This window comes from Pseudopodoces humilis, chromosome 8, assembly GCF_049639895.1.
Source record: "Pseudopodoces humilis isolate 2021_Gansu_Grassland_sample_001 chromosome 8, ASM4963989v1, whole genome shotgun sequence".
Lineage (NCBI taxonomy): Eukaryota > Metazoa > Chordata > Aves > Passeriformes > Paridae > Pseudopodoces > Pseudopodoces humilis.
Genome location: NC_142207.1, coordinates 5,244,047 through 5,269,581, shown reverse-complemented (window position 1 = coordinate 5,269,581; position 25,535 = coordinate 5,244,047). Strand labels below are relative to the sequence as shown.

The window sequence follows — 25,535 nt, the reverse complement described above, 5'->3', positions numbered from 1 at the left end:
CCTTACTGAACCTGAGTTGTCCAAGGTGAGAGTTTGAGATTCTTTTTTTCCAGTTAAAATTATACTTGTTGTTTTTATTCCCTTCTTCACACTCCTTTGTCCTCTCCCCCATTTTTCCACATCAGTGCCTCTGCTTGTGATGAAACACAAGGTGAGACAATGGTTGGTTTCTGTAAATCTGAATTCTGTAGATTAAGCTGCAAATTTCTGAGCCCACCTAGATTATCCAGTATTTCGCCAGCTGTATGATTAGAAGGATGGCTTTCTAAAATGTTTCCAGGGATTTAGGCTGTTTGGCTGCCTGGGGCTTTGTGTGTCCTTGGCATATCAGTGGTTGACTGACCCAGGAAAAGCCTTTGTTTCCTGAGGTGTTGCAATGATACCTCCCCAAAGAAATGCTGACGCATTAAGAACTCAGAAAACGAAAACATTTGGCTTTAGCAGTTACTCAGCAGAAGGACACTTGTGTTAATTAAACATGACTGAGGCCTTTTCACTGGTAGTCACTGAAATATCTCAGTAAAATCAGGATCTTATTTATCCATTTTTGTCTAGACTGTGTGAAACATGCATTAAAAAAATCCAAAAAAAGAGGGATTCATCCGTGCCATCAAATTTTAATGAAAGCAGAATAACATGGCAGTAAATTTTTATTACAAAGTGGTCTGTACCATTGTAAAATCTTGTTAGAAGCAGTTTTGATGGTGTCACTGCAGCCGCAGATCATAAATTTGAGTCTTGCCATAGACAGATTAGAAAATAAATGTTGGTTTATTGAAATATGAGAAAGATTTTGTATTTTTCCTTTATTCTTCTGTGTGATTATATAAGGGTAAAAAGGAGAGAACTAGCTATTTCTTCACACTGCATCTTCCCAAACATAAAACGTGCTCAGTGCCAGATTACCAATGCCCAAATTATTGTCTTCATTGTCCTGCTGTTCTCTTTATCCTATTGGGAGCTGAAAAAAAGAAGTGAGGATTCAGCTGCTTATGGGATAACAGAAGAAACAGCCTCATGCATGCGGTGTCATGTAAGAAATATTACATGCAAGCGCTCAAATGATTTATTGTAGTTTTTGTCTTTTTTTTGGGATTTATGTAATTCTGGCAAAATCAGTCCCCCTTTTTTTTTTTCCCCTACACTTTTGACTTAGCTAACCAAAGGTTTTATTAACCCAGGAATGAAGAACATGTTTTTGAAAGGGCTTAAGCAGTGGAATGATGAATGGAACTGTTCCCAAAGAATGCACGTAAAGTGCTATCACCGAGCTGAGGCTGGTTTCTGCTCCATCGCCCCTACAGGAAAATAGCAATATTGCTGGAATGATTCTGCTTAGGCTCTATTATTTGCGGTGCCGCTTGACAGTTATGGAGTTGGAATTCAATTTCTTTCATCTAAAGCAGGTGTGCCTTAAAAAAAAAATCACTCTGCCACTTCTATATAACGCATGGAGATTGTTGGCTTCTTGCCTGAAAGCGTTTCAGGGCACTTATCCCATTTTCATACAGCAGAAGTTGTCCGTGAATATCATCCCATTTTAAATACATGAGCAAATCTGCTTTATCCCAAAGCAAGATAATAGATGATATGAAAAGCTTTATTTTATGCTAGCATATACATTTAAGAACCCGTTCTGAAGGACATTTTTATAGAAATCTCTATCACAAAGCACATAAAGAGGTTGATGTTATTTTATTATTCAGGACAAGAAGAAAGGTGTTTCTTAATCTTGATATAACTGTATTTGATGTGACAGGTTACCCTTGATATTAGCATCATGTATCCAAATCTTCCTTCCCAGTTTGAATCTAAAATACCGTTCCTTACTTTTGGATAGTGAGGTATCCAGGCACTGTTTGTGAATAGTACGTGGTACATTTCTTTTATATTCAAAGACCCCTACAAGTACCTACTGGCATTTAGACAGCTTTAGTTAGAATAAGGATTTGAGAAAAAGAAGTGTGTAATATCTGGAAGAGTGATATATGTTTATTGAAATCAAATAAGAATTTACGTGCATGTCTGTGTCACATGTCATATTTCCATGTATGTATATACCCATTTATACTGAAATGTCTATCTGGATTTTAGATGTGCATATTTTTATTATTTTTTTGTGTAAGTTTATATATGTATATATGGAAATATGTACATATATGCACAAATAGTCTGACCAGCAGATGTGTGCAGCTCAATACTGCTTGTATTTGACTTTCCCTTTCTAATCTCATATTACTTCCATTTACTTGTCAAATAATTTACAAAGAGACAAGCTGTATTTTCAGAAAACTCCACAGATGACTGACTTGTACATTGACTGATGCTGAATGCAGCTTGGATAACTTGAGCACCTTTGATTTGTGGTTTAATGTCTCTTAATGTATAAATGAACTAAGTAATAGTGATGTGAAGGTCACTAGCTGCAGCAAAGGATTGCCTTAATATGAGAAATAGTTTATTAAAGACACTGTGCATTTTCAGGCTGTACTGAAATCAATAGTGTGTTTAATCTTTGGGAGGTGCTCACTGGGTTCATTCCTGGGGAATAGATGGGCAGTTACTGTTCCATTCATGGGTAAATTCCAGAGTTAAAAATAGCTTCTATAAGATTTACCTTTTCTTAATTATTGTTTGCTGCAACAGGCTATATTTCTCAGTGCCTTTCGGCCTTAGAATAAATATTCAAGTTACAGACAAGTTTAGCACATTAATATTTAAACTCTTATTGGGAAAATACACCATCATAATACCTTGTAATGTAGTATTATGTACCATTTATATCTAACTAGATAACATTGTTTAGCTTAAATTAATTCTGTGGCTTAATTAACGCTACTACTTTAATCCGTTTAGGAAGGCAAAAACAACATGGAGAGCGTGATGGTATCAGTTAAGACAACAGATACAATATCAATTTCTACTTCCCACAAAATTCCCTGCGGTACAAATGATGCAGTGATTGTCTCAGTCCCTGTTGGGACTAATGCCAAAGTTTTAAACTGTGCTTCCATTGGAAGCGAGGTTTGTTTAGCCTGTTTTGTTTGGGTCACCCCTTGCAGCCCTGAACAAATGTGCTCTAATGGCAGGTTTGAATGTAAAAGTCAGCACGAGCATTTGTCTTCATGTCTGCCATGGAACTTGCTAAATTATCTGGATCTCTCAGAGTCAATACAAATTAAAAATATGCACAAGGTTTCTAAGAGAGTGATTGCTATTCTAGCAAGTTCATTAGCCTTCTGAGGAATGCTGTTGGCAGGCTTTGTTTAGCAGAAGTCCAAAACAAAGTAAACCAAAAATGTCACAAAATGAATTGCAAATCAATTGGCAATATAAATGTGAAAAATAGGATGTAGTTGATAAATAATTTAGGGAAATGTATATTGTTCCTCCAGGAATCTTAACTGTACGAATGGGAACAATGCTAAAGATTACAGCAGAGAAAGGGGAATAACTTAATTAAACAAATATGCACCATCCAGCTTTTCCAAATACACTGGCAAAACCAGACTCCATGCACTATTTACTGCAGGGGAAAAAAAATAATTGTTCTTCAGTGAGGCCTTTTTTTTTTCCCCAGCTCTCTGCTTCTATTCACATCAGACAATTTGACTGAATTTGTGGTGTTTTCAGTATTTCCACAGTAAATAATTCTTGCCCTGCAGATGTTTGATGCAAAGAAAAGGGAAAAAAAGGACAGGGAGGATGAAACTAGGTGGTCTTTAAGGTCCCTTCCAACCTGGACCATTCTGAAAGTCCATGATTCTATTTCCTTAGTATTTTCAGTCTGTACTCTGAAAAAAAAAGCTGAAAATTAATATTTCACTCTAATTTTATGAGAATAAGTTGAAGAATAAAAATTAATTTTAAAGGAAAAAATCAGTGTCCTAAACTGGATAGGAAGCAATCACTTTGCATTCTTTTCTCCAGTTAACTTTAGGTGCAGTCACCTAGAGCATCTCTTGTCAGCTGCTGCTGAAGGGAGGGAAGAGGCTGCTCCTCCCCAATTTAATCCAGTTTCTTTAGAGAAATTTTACATGTCACTGCTACTCTATTGTTCCCAATATTCGAAGATTCATAACAGAAACAGAGCAAAGCCTGAGTATTAACTCCCATAGCAAAATGCTTGGTGAATCCAGCAGAGAGGAGAGAAGGTTGCAGATGACAGAGGCAAGGCTGAGTGCCTCTTCCTCACTCTTTACAGAAAGGTTAAGTGTGACAAAAGGCTTGAGAGGATCAGAATTAGCAAGAGAACATGAATGCAAGGGAGGATAGGGAAGGAACTGAGTATTTAGATTCTGAAAAGTCAGATTTAAGGTCTGTTTACAAGGTTAAATGGCAATAAACTGGGATTTGCATTTATGGCATGCTATCTGCTGTGTACTAACTCCCCATATGGAACATCTGAGCAAATAAGAGGGTTTTTACATGAAGCAGCTTTTCCAGGTCAAGAGATCCTCAGAGTTACCCCAGCATATTTAAAGATGCGGTTTCTAAACCAGCAGTGACTTGCTTTGAGAATTCCCAAAGGGTATAAATAGTCCCAATAAGCATAGTACATGTCTTTAGATGAGAAAAAAGAAGAAAAAGCAAGGGAATGACAGCCAAAGATTCAGACTAAGTTGGTATCTGGGGAGATGCTAACATAAATTATTAAACAATCAATTTATGAGCTCCTCAGGCTTAGTGAGGGGAGAAGTCACTCTGCCACAAAGAACAGATGTTTTTCACTTTAGAGAGACTTCTGATATGACTCAGACAGTCATGCCAGTAAGTATGATTCATAATAAATCAGTAAGGAGCAAGGCCTGTTTGAGAAAACATTATCAAGGGATAATTTTATCAATAGTCTGTAGGTCCTGATTTTTCTTCTATTCACCACTTTCCTTAGTCTCAGGCAATGAGATGTCACATTTTTGAACAATGTCACACTTGGAGGAAGTGCAAGCAGGCTTAGAATTAAAAATCTTTTTGATAAATGGATGAAACAGCTTGAAATCCACAAGACAAAATTAAGTAAAGACGATAAAGATGGTGCTTTCAGAGGAAAAGTCAACTGCACCAAATGGGAAATAAGGGATAAGGTGTCAGGGCTGTGGGAAAGACATCTCTTTCTTCAAAAGTATTAATTAGAGACAGGAGCCACTTGGAGAGGCAGCTGCTGGGGGCTGATCTCAGCCACAACACACCAGGAAGGACATGAGGAAACTGAGAGAATGGGGTTTGCAAATTGGTTGGTTTGGCTCAGGAAAATGGGATAAAATCAGGCAGCAGAGCCTCGAGTTTCCTTCAGACATGTACATGCTGCCCCTGAGAGACCTGAGCTAGCGTTCCCCTGTGCCCATCAAGGTGGCACCAATTTTACTCACAGCAGACTTTATGTTCAGTGTCAGGAAAGTCAAAACTGTGCTCTAATAATGTAGTTAAATACTTGAAAAATTACTCTGATGAACTGTGAAGTTTCCATGACTGACAGGCTTGGAGAAGTTGATTAAAGCTTATACAGATTGTTCACTTACATACAATCCAGTCTGATGAATGAACTCTTGGGAGGCTTATCATCCCAAATTTCTTACACAAATATGGGAATGTGTACAGTTTACTATAATCCATTCTAGTAAATTAGCTTTTCATTTCCATATATCACATAATTCTGACTTTTAGGAGGAGTAGCTCATTTGCCTTCATATAACATAAGCCATGTAATTTATATTAGACACCATGAAATCCATAATTTTAATTACTAACTGAATTTACCTTTCAGCAAGGCTCACAGATTGAAGGAAACCTGTTAAGTCCCTTTTATTCAGAAGATTTCCTTCTACATCAAAGCAATACATGTCCATATCAGAGCGGCCAATCAGGATTTCTGCAGAATAAGCCCTGAAACTGCAGAGGGCTTCAAAGACTTTTAAAAGCTGTGAGATGAATCATTGCTAGAGAGACACATGTGTTTGTACATGTCACTGGTGACTTGGAATTATGGACATACAGAATTTGCTAAGTCCTTTCTTTTTCTGTCAGCACTGATTTAGTGCGCAATAGTTTATTTATGTGGAAAAGGAAGCTTGATTTTTAAAATTTTTTTTCCTCTAAGTGTAATATACTTCCACTTCATTTGTGAAATTAGAAATATCATGCTTTGTACATTCATAACTAGAATAATTCTTAAAGCAGTCCTGGTCATCTTGGTCTGAGGGATGCAAAAGGTCAATTATTGTTACCATAAAGAACAGTGTGTTTGGGCCTTACCTTCTTCTCACATGCTGAACCAGCATAGCCACTTCTGCAAGCACAGACATTTGGTCTGATGCATCTGCTTCCAAATTGACAATTTTGCTCACAAAGTGCTACAAATGAGAGATGAAGTTCTTTAGAAATGCACTAATTCTAAGTCTTGTAATCAGGATGTGAATATTTAGAAATATTGAAAATCAAAGATGGTTTGTCATAGGCATTTCATGCCTCTGTGTCTTATGTTTACAATTTTTAGTTTCTCCTTTTTTTCCCAGTGATGGGGAGAAAGAGAAGACTGACAAAGTAATGACCTTGGCTCAACTGGAAATGAATCAGTGCAAGGCCTGATTTTGAAAGCCATGATATAATCTGGGCATTGATGGTTGGGCAAGATTTGTGCCACAATTTATTTTCTTTTGTTCCAATTAAAATAAATAACAGCTGTAAAAAGTGCTGACCTCGAGCTGAGATGAAAGAATGTGTTAAATACGTACTCCCAAAAATGATACTATCACAATAAATAAGTAAATGGGAGAATTTGGTGAACTTCACACTTTATACCTCTGGAAACCAAATAGGAATATGTGATTTCCTGGTCATAGAGAATCAGTAATGAACCACTTATCCCAAGGAAAAAGAAATCAGAGAAATATTTTATCTAGAGTGCCACTGCATTTATAAAGGCCTACCAATTTGAAGATATTCTGTTAATAAAAGAATCAGTGTTTATTATTTTTTAAGAGAGAAAAAAACAATTAGTCAAATTTCAGCTGGATTTTCATCCTCATTAGCAGTTTCCATTGTTATGACATTGTTTTGGCATAGAAGAAAAAGAACAGCCAATTCAGAGGGCACCAATTCAAGAACACACATGTCACAGTATTTTAATTAGATCTCATGAGCTAAACCTTCTATAAATATTGCCAGAATATTGTATCCTAGTTACAGACAGTCAAAGGAAATGCCTTAAAAATTGGTCAGATGTGACTCAACAAGTGGTTTCTTACATTTTCTTGTGTGGCAGAGGAGCATAGGAAGGTGCCAACCATGCAGTGTTAAGACAAAGCTGAATATAAAGTAGATACTTGTTTGTGACCAATCTCCTCCATGATGGAGCAAAATGTTCTATCAGATTTGAATGAATCTGCTGTATTCTTATGTGAATTTTTCTCCTTCCTACAAAAAATAAACTTAAAAAAGTTAAAGGATCAAATTCCACAATTTCAGTTTATTGCACTTAGGTTCTGATTCTGACACAGATTTAAGTTAGTGCAAAGTCTTTGTGTTGAGATCTGAAGTCTTGGGGATAGACCAGGGCAAACTTCTTTAGGAAACACATTGTGGGATCCTAAGCCATCCAAAAGTGACTCTCAGAGTTATAATAATTCTTAGAATGACCTTGGAAGGCCAATGGCATCATGTTTCACAGCACCTGGAATTTGTATTGGGTTTGTTATATCAGGTTATTATGCCAGTGAGGAGGCTGAGGTTTTGACAGAGTGAGGAATATTAAAATCTAAGTTTCTATAACAAACTTCACAGTTATGGGGCAGAGAAGCAAAGAACCAGACTTAGTGCCACTCTACACATCTTAAAGAGGAGAGACTCTTACCAACTTGGCAAAAGAGAATTTTTATAATCACATAGTGAAAACTCATGCTGTGTCAAAACCACTGCCCCAGACCATGTCCAGAATAAGAACACACACAGACCTGCATGTGCTGGTGACCTTCAGGTGCTCCTTTTGGAAAAGCCAGCTGTGTCAGTGGCTATTTGCTGTAGGAGTCCAGTGACCTGGAGCTAGGAACCTGCCTTCCTGGTCTGTGAGCTTGTTGATGTATTCCTGCCACTTTGAAAAGGTAAAAGAGCAGTAAAGTTTGAAAAGTAAACTTTGAGTTTACTTCTTTACTTTTAAGCAGTTTACTTTGAAGAATAAAGTGTGTAAAGTTTGTTTTCTTGAAACAAATTTTAAGGAGGAAACTTGTTTTTTTTGTGTATCTGTTGCAAAAATCTCCTTAAGATACAAAAATCTCCTTAAGATACAAAAATCTCCTTAAGATACAGACTCATGAACTGCAAACCTCAGAATTTCTCCTTTTTCTGAGGGCAGGGGGCAAGTTTGAATTCTGTGTGTGGAAGGGGCAGAGTGGGAATGAAATCACATTCTGTAGTGCTACTCCAGCTCCTCCATGAACACTGAAAGGACAGATTTACAACTGGAAAATTCTTGGAGTTTCTCTCACTGGAACAAAACCGCTTCCCAACAGGGATTGCACTGTCTGCAGAAAAGGCTCCTTGTGCCCAAGCAAGTTTTCTTCCACTGTGTGGTTAGCAGGAAGAGAGAGAACTGTGTGTGATGATATTATTAGAGAAAAAATTGTGTATATTTCTATTATTTGATATTAATATGATCTGGAGAAAAATGGGAGCTGATTTTTCTTTCATCTTGGTAGCAGATAAAACAGGAACAGGAAATGTAAAGAGAAGTGGATTTTCTGCAGATCCCTATCGCATCTGGGGGTGTTCTGATACATATGGCCATTAGATGAGGTACTAGGATTTTCCTTTTGTCTGTGGTTTTCCTGATTCTCAGTGGATGCAAATAAATTTTAAAAAGGGAAAGTATTTTCTCCATTTTTCATCCTTTCTGTCTATCTCTCCCTGTTCACCCCCCAGCTTCTTTCTGTAGTGCTCAGAAAAACAAGAGCTCAGTTAGGAGAAAAGTTAAAAACATTTTGGAGGAAAATTGGAATTGACATCACAGAGGATAATAACAGAGCTGAAGTTCAAATGAATATTTCATAAATGTATTTACAAGGGATGCTAAACCACTAAACACTAAAAATGACACCAGCATTATCCTGTACAGATTCAGCAGAGTTATTTAACAAGCTAAGCTTATGTTAAAATTATAATCAATAAATGCCAATTAGAAAGAGTTTTATCCTTGCATGTTAAAAGAACAGAGCTATAATTTGCATGTGAAACACATTATTTTCAAAATTATTTGCTTTTTTTAAGGTTTGGAAGGGTTACAGAGGAAAGCTTGAAGAAATCCTGCCTAGGATGTTGTTCAAGGCAGAGAGAGAGAATGGGAAGAATATTGAGGAAATTATAAAGCCATAAGCTTGACACTTATAACATGCAAATAAAGAGAAGTTATTCTGAAGGGCAATGAGGAGCCAGTATGGGTTCAATAATATTAGAACAGAAGACAGCAGCATGAATTTTAATGATTAACATCCTTCACAACTATAACCTTCTTATACTTTATAATTAATTGTTAGAATTATACCTTGAGCCTGCATTCAGAGCCTTAAAGAACAGACCTGTACCCCTGGCCAGAAGAGTTCTGACTTTACTGGGTTCTGTTTTGGGTGTATCTGTCAGGGTGGCCACATTCTGCTGCCAGATGGTCATTTCTGTGACCTAATGTTTCTTTCTGAGCTTAAGAAAAAGAGATACCAGCACAGGAGGCAAGGGGAAGCCACAGGCATGGAGCTTTAAACTGGGTATGTAATATGGAATAGGAAGGAAATCACTGATGGGAAAACTTGGTGACCCTGGGATACCATTTCTTTTTTTCAGAAAGGCAAGTTTTTGGATATTTTTGCAGCCATGAAAGCTAAAACAGAGTCAGACCAAAAAAGCTTCTAATGGAAGAGCCCTCATCTATAAAGCTCCTCTTTTTTATAGCTGATATACGTTGAATATTTCAAATTACGTTTTTAACCTCTTCTTCCAAAAGGTTATTTCCCTACATTTGCAGTACAGTCTGAAAATTGACCATTATCCCTTAAAGGATGCCCCTCAAAGTCATAGGTATTTATCAAGGATAACATGTGTATTCCACCATACACCCTATTTGTTGGGACAAATGACCTATTTTATCGATTCTCTTTCAGTAAGCATTCTGTTCAGTTACAGATGAGTGGGGAAGAAAACTACGCTTTTGACTGACCTCTTTATTTACAGTCTGATAAAGGTGGACTATTGTGTTTTATCCATTATCAATGTCTACTGAAAGTCTCTTTTGCTCTTGCCAAGTTCTCTAGTTGCAGCCAGGGACCAGTGAAACTGTAAATAAACTTTCCTGCACAGATTGTCTGTGGAATGTCACTGTGAGTTTGACTGATTGTAGCATTAGGAAATCATCATTCACTGCATGACATGGACATGCAATTCCATTGTGCACCATTGCAAAAGAGGCAGAGGTTTTCCTTGTGTGATTGCATCTCCAAAATGTAGCAGAGCTGTTCCAAATTAATTATAAACTCCTACGCATAGAGTGGATACCTCTGATATTACAGCCTTCTCTTTGAGGCATTTTGGAAATATTTTACACATAAAATTATTCTGCCTTAGACACTGCCAATCTTCATTGCAGTGGAATGGAAAATCTGTTCTAGTCAATTCTGTTCTGTCAATGGGTTTGTCTGCTGAAAGGTTGAAGTCTTTTGGGTCATCACTTGTGATAGAGATCTCTGTCTTTGTTCCTGGTGAAAGGTGACAAGAAAATCAGAGACATCAGTATTTGAGGCTGTAAATAGTTAAATTATTAGAGACCTAAAAGTAGAGAATGTTTTGCCTTTTCTGGTTTAGTAGAAGACTGAAGAAAGAAAGTGTTTGGAGGTGATCTGTGACTTATGAAAGATAAATCAAAAAGTAGATGTCCAAATAGATGTCCAAGATGATTTCTTAGTATTTGTGCACTGTCCCTTTCGTTGGCTTAAGAACCTATTCTGGCTATCCCAGTATAAAGGACTGCAACAACCTGTTCCATCTAGGAAATATCCAGAAAATTGTAGTGGAAGTCTCTGTGTATCTTGTGGTTTAGTCACTCCCCCTCAATGTGTTAGGAAGTCAGTGAGGAAAAAATGAGGTTCAGTGTGTGTAGATTAAAACTGTATCTGCATTTCCATCACCATCATGATAAGGGCAGTTGAGTGAATTCACAGGCTGAAAACAAAGAACGAAGCCGGGATTATCTAATTATCCCCTACTCTTGAAAAAGCCCCCGAGAAACAATCCTGCCCTAATGGATTCTGGATTACAGTGTGATTGTTGAAAAAACCCATCCTTGGAATTTTTACATGGGGAGTGAGAAGGAATATTTGCATTATGAAATGGAAATTATTGAGATTAACAAAATGGAAACAATTGAGATTAATCATATAAAACCATAGAATTAATACATATTATGAATTTATATATTCAAATGTAGTATAACAAACTGTCGCTTTGATTTAATGTCATAGAATAAATAAATATAAATACAAAATAATATTTTCGTGTAATGAAAAATATGTGGCAGCTACTACTTTCTTATCTTACAACATGAATATTTTGCTCTGTTGTTGAGTTTAACAGCCAAAGTCTGTAGTTAAAGTGGTGCAAATCTAGGTTGAATTCAGCCTTGCAGATACTACAGCGGAACACAGAATTTGGGAATACACATCCAGGCAAGACGGGGGTGCTGAGCTCAGGGAAACCTCAGGAGCTTAAACATGACAAAGCAGTTTTGCACAGGGGAGAGGAGTGATGAAGCAAAGAGCTCCTTGCCAGAAGCTCACGGGTTCTGGCAGAGCCTCTGGGTTTGGCCCACTGTGCCTGTGCTGCTGGGAGATGGGACAGAGGCCAGAGCAGCACAAGAGCAACAAAAAGAGTCACCAGGGGCTGGTTCCAGCTCTCTGTGCTGCTGCAGCTGGAGCAGCTCTGCCAGAGCTGAGGAGAAGGTGAGAAAGCGAGGCATTCAGGAGGCTTTTCGTGTTTGGGTGGATAAATACATTTGTTTCATCGAGCCCAGGGTTTGAGGGAATAGCCTCCCATTAAAACATGAAACACGACTTACTTTTAGGGTTACACTTCTGTGCAAAACTTATACCTAACATCTGTGAGGATGAAGACTTTCCTGTTCCCCTGCTTTGCCCCTGCCTCGCTGTGAATACCCTAGAGCAACATTGTAAGACCTCACCATCTGCTCTCTGACAATAGTCTTCTCTCTTTCTCTTTATAAAAACAAAAATTTGGGGTTGCTGTGGGACCTGAGAGTTTCAGCCAGGTTCTTTTGGACAAAAAATAAATTATTTAACCTTCTACTATGGGAAGAAATAGTAAAACCAGAATGACTAGCAAATGAAGGGATTTGGAGCAAAGTTTCAAAGGTTAGATAAATCTATAAAAATTACCTGGGCTTGTGTGCCTGCATAGGACAGCAGAAATTGTTAATGTTAGTCTAATTTGCCTTTCACAGGAGCAAGCATGATTTGTTTATTTATTTTATAAACTGAGTCAAGAATTTTCCATCAATAACTTTAAACATTCCCATGTTTGAACTAGAAGACAGCTGGCACAGAGAAACAATTACACAGCCATTGGGAGTTAGCTGACAGAAGATTTCCATAAGTAATTATACTCTGTGAGTGTGAGGGGAAAGGAAGATAAAGGAGATAATGCCCTTTACAGGGGATAATGCCTTGATATTTTCCTCATGCCCTTTTGCTGTAAAGCTAATGGCAGACACAAACTGAAGCGACCCTGGATGTAATTGGCAATAACAGATCTCTTCCCATTCCAGGTCTTCCAATCCCCCCAAATGCAAATGCTTCCAGCCACTTTGGTCAGTCTCAACAAGTAGAATTTACAGGGTCAGGCTCTAAGGTTAGCAGACACACAGAATTTCTGTGTTTAATGCCACTTGGGTATAGAGAATGGTTACTCCATTTCCTTTTCTCCTCAACCTCTCCTTTTTACCTCATATTTCAAATTATTTAATTTAAAAAGTACTTATTTTGTCTGACAGGTTGATGCCAGCATCCATGTGAGAAAAAGATGAGTCAGGCCTCATTGAGTTGAGTCTAGAGACATCTTTGAAAGTACCAGTTTTACTGGCAGCCCAGGACAGTTCTGACAAATAAGAGGAAGAATTTAGGTGCTAATCATGTTATGGTTGACTTTTACACATAATAGAATCATGGAATCTTTTAGGTTGGAAAAGACCTTTAAGATGATTGAGTTCAAGCATAAACCTAACACAATATACACAGCAGACAATCCAATGTGTAGAATTCTGTGGTGGTTAGGAAGCTGCAGTAATGAAGGGAGCACTTACGGGTCTGGCACAGCATTCCCGCCCATCCTCCGGAGCACTCGCAGATGTTGGGACCGACACACTCCCCTCCATTGAGACACTTCTGCAGGCAAACAGCTGAACAGGTTGACATGAAACAAGTGAGAGGATGTACATGATGTATCTGTGTGTTCAGGAGCTGTCTGAGAGGTGACCTTCTAGGCTTTATTCCATATGGCTGACTTCCAAAGGAATGGGTGTGTTCTGTTCATCACATCATCAGTGTGAAGGATTCTTTGATATTTTCTTCCTAAGAAATTTATCTTTGATAACTGTCTACTGGGAGACTTGGCATTTCTAATGCTTAGCTCATCATCAGCTATGAATAATCTCTCTGTGATACATTTGTTCATGTTACATGCCTACTACATGTTCCATGTAAAAACCAAATATTTTCATAGTAAAGTTTGATATGTTTATTGCATATATTTTTGTTCAGAGATCCTGAAAGACTGAGTGCATGATCTGGTGTATATGTATGAGAGACACTTCCTTCCTTCAGCATTTCTGAATAAATTATTAATATTATAAATTCAAGCCACTGGTTCTGAAATCATATTTACTAGCAGGACCCAAAGGGTAAAAAGCCAATATTTTAATCTGGTTTACATACAGTATGTCATCTTGATTATAAATTTATTCAGTTTATCTGTCAACTTCATGGTAATGAAAAGCCATGTACGGAAAAATATTCCTTGAAAATATTTAGGGTGAGAGGGTTTTTTTTTTAATTACATTTTTATGTAACTGTTGTCAGAGTTACAGAGTAAGAACACGTCATTCTCCAAACTATGCACCAATGACCTTGAGAGTACATCTGTTTGGAAAGCTTTATAGCAGGCTTTAGATAGTTCTGTACTTTGAAATACATGACATTTCTCTGCAGAATATCACAAAATATGTGAAGCTGTTAAAACATAAAATCAGTGCTTCAAGTTTAATACTATAAAAATGAATTTCCATAACAAGATGTATAACAGAGCTGCATGAAGCAGAACCAGGGTTCCCCCACACAGCTTTTTCTCCTTTGCAAGCATCAAGTACTTATAGCATTTTGTATTACCTGTACTTAAAACTGCTTTTCTTCAGACTGCTGAAGCAGCAAAACAGAGCCTATGTTGTTTTTTAGTATTAACAGATAGCAAATTGGCGACAATTGGACTAATTAACATAATCTGTTTGATGGGAGTAGAGGTGCTTACGTTTGCTGCAGTGCTTTCCCCTCCAGCCAGCCGGGCAGTCACAGACATTTGGGTGGACACATTTCCCCCCGTTCATGCACATGGGATCACAGACACCTGCAGGAGCACAACAAAGGAGGCAGCTGGGAAATGAGGGAAGACTTTAGTGGAGGCTCACCTGCTTCCTTGCAGAGGGTTAGTTGGCTTGTAATTAATGAACAGAAAAGTAATTTGGAATTGAGAATCTGAAACACAGAGGCTTGATAGGTCCCATAAATCCTCATGGAAAACGCTGTGCCGTGTGTGGAAACTCTTTGGCAGAAGTTCCAGTGAGAGCTGCCTCACCAGACAGAGCAGAGAGGCTGATTACAAAGATTCTCAGAAAAGCAAGTGGACAGGCCAAAGATTGTTAGAGCTTTCACTTCCCTACGGGAAAATTCCTCCTTCATTTTCTCAGATGTTCATTTGGGTAAGAAAAGCCTAGATCAGGATGGATTGTTTTCACACAGTTTTGGGTATGATTTTGTAGTCAACCAAGCATAAATTTTAAAGATCTATTCTTCCATTGCAGTTTTGAACCATTACTTATTCAAGTACTTACCTTTTTACTTTGTTCTTTTGTACAAATAAGATGTGAGAGCTGAGTTGTTCTTTCAAACACAAGAAACCAGATGGGTTTTTTGTTGATTTCATTAAAAATTGAATAGCTAGTTTTTGTGTCTCTGATTAAGCTATATTTATCAGTGTTGTTTTAGAACACCCAGCATAAAAATCTCACATTTCTGGGAACTCAAACTCTGCAATCCCAACCTGCTTTTAGGGAGATGCCATAGGCAGGTACCTGAATTCCTCCCCGCCTGTTAAGGTAAGTGTTGGAACACCCATCAGAAGTAGGGTAATTCAGAAACATGGCAGTGCCGGTAGGGTGGGAGTGGGAACGATTTGCATTTTACATGGAAGGAGGCATTGGATAATTGGGTGGAGTACAAAAAGCCGTGTAACACAGCAAGAGGCTGGGCTGGGGTAGGAGAGCCAAGTCAGGAGGAGTTTGGCAGTCAAGGTGTGAGAACACATTTGTGCCTATAGGCTCCTGCCATGCTCAAAGCTTTACAGGCACAGGGGAGCTGCCAGAGGCTCCTTCCCATCCCTGGAACCGTGTCGTTCCTCCCTGCCTGCAGGGATGGGTGCCTGTGGGACACCCAGCTCCCCAGCAGGGACCAGGGGACTCGGGGCTCACAGCTAAACCACAGCAGTGCCTCCATCAGCCTCCAGGTTGTGCTGCCTTTTAGCACATCAGCAGCAAGACCAGAACGGGAATGAATGCTAATGCTGCAGCAATCCTGAGCTGTCACTGCACGCAGGACTCGGAATGACCACAGTCCCCACTCAGACCTCTGCTGAAGAGGTGGAAACCCGAAAAGAACCTCAAAATAGGCACGAATACTAAAAGACAGGATGCAAAAATGCTTTTATTTGATGGGAGGATAACCTTTTATTCCTCTCTCAGGGATGATCAGGCATTTTTAGGTAGACAGATTTAGGTTCCCTGATTATTCCTCTGATCTAGTGAAATTTTGCTTTTGTGCCACTTTGTGTGCTGGTCTCTCAGTCCAGCTGCTGCTGCACTGGCAGCTTTTAGAGCTGTATTGCTGTTCTTGCTTGGCTGCTACATTTGAATTTCATTCTGTGCCAAACCTCTTGGATCCCTCAGCACCGTGACCTGCCCTTCGGCAGGGCAGGCATGGCCATGATTATAGGGGCTGCTTGGACCCCAGCCCTCAAACTGTCATCCTCCATTTCCTGCTTTCTCCACCTCTCCTGATCCATGCTGTAATCTTGGCCTCTGCTTACTAATGCTAACAGGGATCTACAGTTCTTGCTGAGCTGTTAAAAAAATGCTGCAACCACTGGTTAAAACCTAGATGAGTTCAAAGGGTCATGGCATCCATAACTCTGAAATAATTTAATCTCTTATTTTCCCTCTTCCTTTTTCTCTCCCCTTTGATTTCACCTCTCCAATACGAGATTTGTGATCCACAATCTTACATTGTATTGTATTTGACTTCATGTTTCAATTATAAAATAGCTCAGACATTCAGATTTTAGCATAAATGACCCCAAACCATAAAGTTTTGTTCTAGATTTAGAATCACTTTGTGCTTTTTGATATTCATGGACAATAGTGTTCCCAGCACTAACCTGCTTTCCTAAAATCAGTAGAAAATCTATAAGTGTCATTTTGAGACCTTATGAAACTTGGACAATATCTTCCCACCATCTCTTAGAAAGTAAAATCAAAAAAAGGCAATGAGGACAGTAGCGTTTGTTCAGATGGATATTTCACCTTTTTTTCATTATTTTGTTGCTTACATTCTCTGTATATTTTTAACCTTACACAAACAAGCACATTTTTTTAAATTTTTTTTTTTTTACTGACAGCAGACTCAGTTGCAGGGAGTCAAATTAGTAATTTAACAAAGGTTTCAGCAATAGGTGAGTTCCAGTCTTGACCTGAATAAAACACATAAGCTCAAACTGACTTTCAGCTTTCCATTTCTCCCTTTTTTTGTTCAATTGCCTTACAAATGACCAAGTAGCTATGAAAATATAACATGAATTGCCTTCGTTACTTATGGCACCTCTGACTCCAGTGATAAATCCGAAGGAGCTCAATTCAAAGTGAACTAAGGGTTCCAGTCAGTACCAAACCTGTTTGGAACTGGAGGAGCACTTCTGCCTGCCCTCCAGGGAAGACACTCTCTTTTTGCCAAGGAATTCACAAGCACCTTTAGGTAAATGAATGCGGAGTTATCTCTCCCCTTTTCCTTCCTGACATCTTCACCTTGTCCTCCCTTTCTCTGACTTTCTTAAATACAACTCCATCTCAATACCCATCAGGCAGACTTCAACATTTGTTAATGATAACTAGTTCGGATCCTTTCTAGTCCCACTCCTTGGCCTCTGTGGAGGAGTTCCAATTTCAAAATAGCAAACAAAAATGTTAGAGCCTCTCACAGGAAAACTAAATAAATTATCAGACACTAGGAGAGCAAATCAAATTATTGAAATCCTCACAGGTACTGGCATAACTTTGAAAAGACTAATTTTTTTTCTTTTTGCCCTTCTCTTAAGAAAGCCCTGTCATCTTGACCCAGAGACAGCAGTGGTTTGATAAGTTTTCCATGTCTCTTTGGGACTAGTCCTAATGCCATGGATATGAACACATTTGTGTCTTCCCTTTGTTGCAGTTAGGTAGGATATATCACTGGGAGTGAGGGGAGTCCTGTGCTATCCACAGATCCTGGGTGCAAGCTTGCTGGCAGTCAGTGAGGATCACTAAGGCCTTCATCATTCCCTTGCTGCCAGTGCTGACATTTCCATGCTCTCCAGCAAGAACCAAATCACAGAATTTCATATGCAACAGTGTTACTCGAGTCTGTGATGCGCCACAATTCTGTAAGGCCACCATTTACAGCTCGGTACCACCTCCAGGGTCTCACGTTTCCCTGAACTGGTGGGTTAGATAAGGTAAGCCTATGCTGAGGGTGATAGTGCAGGTTGAAGAGGAAGCATGGTTCTGTGTTGTATTTCAGCTGAGGGGTGATTTTGATAAGGTAACAAGCAGCTGCAGGTATTAAGATAAAGCACAGGTGTTGCACAGAACATCACATAAAACGTGCACAGTCCTCCCACGCGCTGAAAGGCATTCACAGCTTGCTGAGTTTTCTGTTTAATGCAGCAGCTCTTTCTCTTTGATGGCTTTAATGCATTTTGACCTTACAATCACTTAAATTTTCCTGTGACCGTTTTCATAGCTTATCCCCTCTAGGCTCACTTGACCCAGTGAAGTGCTTCTTGCAACTCTTTTTATCAACCTCCATGAAGCTCCATACCAAACTCTTCAGTCCTAAAATTTTTAAAACAGTCAGACCTTCTGCTTTTTCAGCCAAAGAAAAGAATTTGTCTGCAAAACAGATATTTCTGGAGATTACTGAAACCACCCAGCACCTGAAATGTTGTGTGTGAAGCGAAGCCTGTCCTCCTGGTGGAAGTAGCACCATCCATGGACACCCACAATTTCAGTGACTTTTGCTGCCTGCTTTTGTTCCCATTGATCTACAGTAACAGTCCTACTAAAATGTACCCAGTATTAAGCAAAATGTCCCTGTTGTGCAAAGCCAGAGGGGACTGGGGGTGAAATTAAGCACTGTACGTGCTTTGCTGGGCTGTGGATACTAGAATTGACTCTATTGAAGGGTCACACTACTAACCAGCTGTATCTGCTGGCCAGACACAGTGATCAGAAACAGCCAGACATGTCCTCCAGACTTCCACTTCTTCTGTGGATTATCAGACAAAAACTTTCCTAGTTTACCATAAGCCACCTTTAGACACAAGGACCTCATTACAGCTTTTCTTACTAGAAGGAGAAAAGTAGTGAAAAGCTTTTAATTTTGTTGAAATGAGACAATCTTCATCACAACCCTCAGAAAGTCAAAAGAAAGGGAGTATTAAACCAGGACCCTAAAATCTTAGAAGAGGGGGATCCTCTGCAATGTTTCAGGAACAGAAATATCCATATCCTTTCCTGGCCATGAGACTGAAGAAATTATTTCTTTCTGAATCAAAAATCACCTGTCATCATGTATCCTGAGCCATGGCTCTGATGAGCCATGATGATGAGCTCTGATGAGCCTCTGATGAGGAGACAGTGCATCAAGCTGCAGTTCTGATTAGAAGATGTAGTTTTCAAAATAGCTTTTGTTTTCTTATTATTTTTTAATTTTATTTTTATTTTTTGTCCCTGTGGAAGCTGACTAAATCGACCTGCTTCTGGGTGCATCCTTTGGATGGAAGAGAGAAAATAGCCTCAAGCAGTAACATCTGTGTGGGCCAGCTAAGGCAATGCATCAGGCTGTATCTTGCTGACAAAGAACACAGAAATGCAGCCAAAAGAACACCTACTGGTAGATACATACTTCAACTTATCCCTTAAGTCATCATCCCTGTGCTGACATTTCTGGGTGATTCACAGGGACTGCTTTTAGTTCTGGCTGGTGTTGGTTTTGAACTGATGACTTCTCTGTGGGTCCAGTGCATATTTCAACTTGTTCTATTGCTCTTTTGTGGAGCAGGGAGCCTGATCAGTCTCAGGTTTGTTTTTTCTGTGGGTACATGTTGTTTTAATGTTTGTTTTCTCCTTGCTGCTTAGTGGTTACCTTGATTTGGTGTGACATTCTCAAAAGCAAAGAGCTGTAGCTGGGGAGATACAACCCAGTACGGACACAGAGCGTGGGACAGATTTAAAAATATCACTGACTGGTCTTGTGGGGAAAATACAGCTGACAGAAGTTGAGCTGTGGACAAAAATGAAGCCAGTAAATGTGAAAGAAGTGGATTTTGTGTTAATGCTGTCACTTCTAGCCCTTTCAAATGTTTGTAGGTAGAATATATTACCTATTGATAAAACAAAATTAATGTGGAGAAACTCTGTGCCAGGAATGGCACGATCATGACACTGCAGCCTTACAGTGTGGGGATGTTGCTGATCCTTTTCACAGGACACGAACGGGAAGGTCAGAGCAGCAGTTTCACAAAATAGCACAGTTCAATTGATCGACTGGAAAAGAGTTCTCCATCTCTCAGGGTGCATTATGCACCCAAGCAGCACTGCTCAGATGAAACATTATCCTGGCTGCAGAAAGGGAACAACTGCTTGGATGCTTCTAGGCTCCAAATAAAGATTTGATCGTGCTGAGTGATCTTCAATCCTTTAAAATAAAAAATAAAAAATATCCCCAAATGGGTGTGTTCTGGCCAAAAAAGATGTTTCTAACAAAGGGCACCATTGTTTGGATTCTACTGGCAGAAACTAGTGGAGGTAAAAAAATGTCATTCACCCCTTTAGAGGGTATAACTGATGCTCAACAGATCATTAGTGAGATGGATGTACCAATATATCTGCTGCTGTGAAGGTCCCAAATGCACACAGCTCTGAAAAACACGTTATGGATTTGGGACACCAGCAATTTCTAGTCCCCTTTCTTCTGCTTCCAAGGGCAGTGAGGAAATAGTTTCGCCCATGCTGAGTTTTAGGCACATATGTTTTCCCACAGCTTGATTTTATCTGAAATTCCTCATCTGTGTTGATTTGGGTTGGTAAATAAAGAAATAATTTTCTCTGTAAGCTCTGGGTAACCTCGGATGTGTGATCCACTGAATGCCAGTAATTATAGCCATAGATTAAATTTTAGGGAGAAAGAATACTTGTCATGTAACAAAATTGCAAATTTTGTGCAGTGCTTTAAAATTTGGATCCTTATCCATATCAAACTACCAATCATTTCGAGGTTTGCTCATCCCTATTTCTCGCTTCACGTACCTCTGACGGAGATGCAAAGCACTTCTTCAATAAATTACCTTTCTGAGTAGTAAAAAATAATCTGGTAGAAACCTCTGAGGGATGCAGTGCGGGAGAACAAATTACTACAAGACACAGAGGGAGCTGTAAATGTAATTGTGATGGTTGTGGTGACAGTTTGCATTTCTAATATATTCACTTTACCACAGAGCTCTAGCAATAAGAGTTAGTTTGCATGACCTAGCACACATTTCAGAAGGAAAAAATGGTCAGAAAAATTGTAAACCATATAGATAGCAGTGCAATGTCAGTGCTTTGCCTAATTATGTCTGGGTCTTCATTCTGATGAGTACTCTGATATACTTATGAGGCCTTTTAGAGATATTAAAGCAGAAAATAAATCTAATTTAGTTATTAGTTCAGTAAAAATGAGAAAAATAATTGCTACTATATGGAAAAACTACTGAGCTGCTAGACTGTGCTCCTAGAGTCAGTGTGTGATGCACTGCATTTGTTTGCTGTCACGTCACTCTCAGCAGCTCATAACATTTTCTGTCAGCTAAGGAGCATCCTGATCTCTGCATCCATACCAGATTCCCTGGGAGTCAGTGGTAGGCAAGACTCCTAAACCACAGGAAACCAGTGTGGGATTGTCACTGCAATACAGGCAGGGGACTCTCCACTCTCCTTGGACTGAAATGTCTCTTCCTCTTTCTCTGATGATCTTCATTTCACCTATTTTCTGTCCTCAGGTGAAACTCTGGACATGCAATTATATCATGTTGGGATAGCTGTGGGATACTTCAGGATCTTTCAGAATGAAACCAACATAAATAAAATAAGCATGTGTACGTGCACATTTGGATGTTCAGGGAATATTCTGCTAGGAACTGTGAGATTTTGAGATCATTAGTAAATCCTTTTCTCATTTATGGACTGATTTTAGTCTGATTGCAACACTATTAATTTGAAGAAAGACTATAGCTCTACTTCATTCTCATCTTTGCAACTGTTATTGTATAATTAATGTGGGGAATTGCAAAGTATACTCTCAGCACAGGTCATATTCCCAAGCTTGTTAGGGACTTGAATTTGGTAACATTTTCTCTTCATTGAAGAATGCTCTGTGTTTTATTAGGTCAGTGAAGCATTCCAGCCTGTCTATAAATTGTTCTGTTGAGCTGCTTTCCTGTCATGCCTGAATGAGAAGTGAAAGAGGACTCATACACACAGTTTCTCCTCTGTTGATTGTTTTTGCAGCTCTGTGTTTGGAGATGACCTGCAATTTAGGCCATTTGGGCACATTCTCCTTGCCCTGAACGGGCTAAGGCACTGCCTGTGCTTGGTGCAGTTTGGTTCATTTTCATGTAGGCAAAGGAAAAGGGAGATTCAAGCCTCGAGACAAGGAGAGCAGCCACAGGCTGCAGTGGTGTGGCTGAGAACCCAGCCAAAAAGGAAAGACCTGGTCAGGAAGATGGGAATAGGATTGGCACTGCACTAATCTGTTCATCACCCTGTTATTATCTGCCTCAGAAATAAACTTGAGCTTACATGGAAATCAGTGCTGGGGAGGATTGTCTTTTTGTGGATAAACAGACAACATTAATCTCCATGACCATCTGTCCTCTGGGCTTTTCAAGTGATAGATCCATTGCTCCTTTTTTAAGAGATGCTTAAAAAATATTTTAATCAAAAAATAGATCCCCAAAATGTTGTTTTGTAAATCAATTAGTGGGCAAAAGGCACTTATTCTTGCACAGAAGCCCACTGCAAAGAGATGCAAGTAATTCAGAAATCCTTTTGCTTTAAGCATGCTTTTACATACAGCATCAGATCTGGCACATTTCTTCAGTGCATTTAAGATACAGGTAAAGAATATAAAGAATATTAAAATTTAGCTGTTCTACTCTCATAAAATTCATGTTGTAGTCTGTGAATGGTCTACTTATGGAATGAATAAAAAATTTAATAAGGCTTTTGGGTTTATTTAGGAAATATATTCAATTCTTAACCGGATGTATTCTTGTTCCCTTCCTGAAAAATAAATTTAGACAAATGCATGTGCTCAAACCCCTATTAAAATAAATGCATCAACTACATATATATGAAAAAATGTAGTTTTTAAGAAAGGCTGACTAATGTTTTGTCACAAATCCTTACTAAGAGTGAGAAGTGAGGAGCTGTGCTCTGAGAGCAGACCAAAAACCAGGTTGTGCTCTGAGTCACTGTCTCCTGTTGGGCTCTATTCCTTCCTCTGGGAAGTAACAGCTCTCTCTCCCTGTTCCCCCCAGGCAAGATGCACAGATCATGTTTTGTTCAGCTGAATAGGAAAGACAGCAGTAACCTGATTTTTTTTTTTTTTGGTTCATCTTCTGTTGTATTTCCTGCCCAGGGGAGGAAGATGACATCTAATATGAACCTATTCTGTTACATAGACTAGAAAATCAAGTAAGGACTGAGAGCAGTGTTTCCTTTTCCTGTGTCTCCAGACTGGGCACCAACCAAAGGACAAGCCAGACTGCAAATCTGTATTTTGCATAGATAATGCTTTGAACAGGAAGTTACAGGTCTGTTTGCTATAAGCAGCTGCTCATTTGCTTCCAGTCACCCCCTGTTCAAGCATATTTGCCATCCAGGAATCTTAGACAAACACTTGTTGCTTTTAAGCACCATCCTTGCTGTATGAAAAGCAAGTCTGATGTAAATGATTCCTCCATCCATTTGGATGAGATATGCGGTTTGTTCCCTGCTTGTTTGTGTGGGAGGGTTTGCTGGACCTTTGGCTTGCAAACTGGCTGCTTTTTGATAGCTTAAGTCAATCTGGCTACTCAGTGAAGACATTCCAGAGAATATATCACACAGTGTCAAGATGACAACTCGGTGGGAGTCTGATTTGTTGAGCAGTAAAACTTCCTGCTTATGCAGCTGGCGAGGCAGTAATGTACAGAAACATTACATGGGAAGGCTGAAATGTGGGAAATCAGTGACTTTCACAATATGACATTGCTTAGCAAAAAGCTGCCTTTGAAACCCAGCGTTCATATTTCCAATTAGTTTGCCTCTAGCTCTCATGCAAGGAAAGTCCTCATGCTACCAGGAAGGGAAAAGAAAGGAGGAGGGAAGAGGAGCAAGCAGAGCTGGAGGAATGACTGTGAGTTACATTGCACACTGTGAAATGGCTATAAATCCTGGCTGCAGGAATTACTGAAATGGAGAAATAGTTATCTCCTAACTCTGAGATCCAATCTGCAAAGCCCGGTGTCAGTGTGATGATTTATGTAATACAAAGTGGTCAGGATTGAGCCTGACAATGAAGCAGATGCTCACACAAACTCAGTTTTAAATGGGGAGCAAAGCCCAGGTCTCTGGCCGTGTTCATGGCCATGAGATAGTGCCAAAAGAGGGGCTGAGGTCAGGCTTCAGGTGTGCCTGGTGTGCTGGAAAAGGCAGGAACAGGATGCTGTTTTCCCGTGACCTCTGCTTGCTGATGGGCTCCAGAGGGAGCTGTGGCTCGCCTTTTTTCACTCAGAGATGCACTCACAAGAAGCAGACAGCAGAGGAATGGATAAATGACTGGTCCTATGGATCCCTCTTCTTCTCCCCTTCTCTTCATTCCAACCTTTCATAAGAAAACTCAGCTTTTATGGGCTTTCATTTTTAAAGGTTGTTTGTAGAGCAGTCCTATGAAAATACATGTAGGAAATAAAGGAAACCTATCGTGTTGTCTTTGTTCATAATTTTTGTAAGGATGCAGTAGATAACAGTCAGAACCCTGCTTTAAAGCCCCTGAAAAGCAGTGACATCCCAGGATTGTGAAAGCTGTGTTTTTCAAAAGGGAATTCAAACCACTGCACAAACAGTTTTTCTTTAGCTCCCGAGTATGTTTGCTGGATGCAAAGTTGATCCAGAAATATATTTTATTTTGAATAGGTGCTGCCAGCATTTGCCTCTTCCCTTTCAACAAGACTGATTATACTGGGAACAATCCTTCTCAAGTGAGGATGTGAGGTTGTAGATTGCTGAGGCACAACCACACATTTCCCTGTCAGCGCTGCCACCAGCACGCCCGGGGTGTGGGTGTCTGCTTTGCATAATCACCAGGCACTAATTGCAGCTGGCAGCCAATCACACCTCGCAGATTTACACTTTTTGGGGTTTTGAGTGATGTTTATTTAGATATAAACCACAAACTTTCAGGCTGAATGCCTTTCTCCATACGCTCAGGAAGCAAAGGAGGGCGAGCCTGAATAGGTGTGGTGCCACCACTCTGTCCTGCATGTTTTTGGCTGTCATGCAGACAGTATTAGAAATTCCAAACTGTGCAGGGATGAAACTAAAAGTCATAAGGGAGAAATTCCAAACCATACAGGGATGAAAATGAAAATCCTAAACCATGGTTCTTTGTATTTGAAATAAACCAATAGCTTGTTTGGGTTTGGTTCAAAAAATAACCTGTCTTGGATGTGTTGTGTGGCTTTTAATTATTTTAATTATCTCCTTCAATTGGGGAGCTGAAGCTGCCAAAATTAAATAGAGGCTTTTCCTTCTCTGTCCATGCAGGTGAGATATTAAGAAGGAAAGAGAAATGTCTAAAAGCAGCGGAAAAATATCAGTGTATCAAAAAATG

At 39.3% G+C, this 25,535-nt stretch overlaps 1 protein-coding gene across 1 annotated transcript in view; it reads right to left on the bottom strand.

Annotated features, from left to right (window-relative positions):
* Positions 1 to 743: 743 nt before the first annotated feature.
* Positions 744 to 25,535, bottom strand: part of LOC102112104 (von Willebrand factor D and EGF domain-containing protein-like) — a 130,264-nt gene continuing 105,472 nt past the window's right edge. The window contains exons 26-28 of the mRNA XM_088058618.1: positions 14,569 to 14,664; positions 13,349 to 13,444; positions 744 to 961 (exon numbers count right to left, since the gene is read on the bottom strand). Of these exons, the coding sequence (XP_087914744.1) occupies positions 927 to 961; positions 13,349 to 13,444; positions 14,569 to 14,664 (227 nt within the window). The 3' untranslated portion in view covers positions 744 to 926. The remainder of the gene's footprint in view (positions 962 to 13,348; positions 13,445 to 14,568; positions 14,665 to 25,535) is intronic.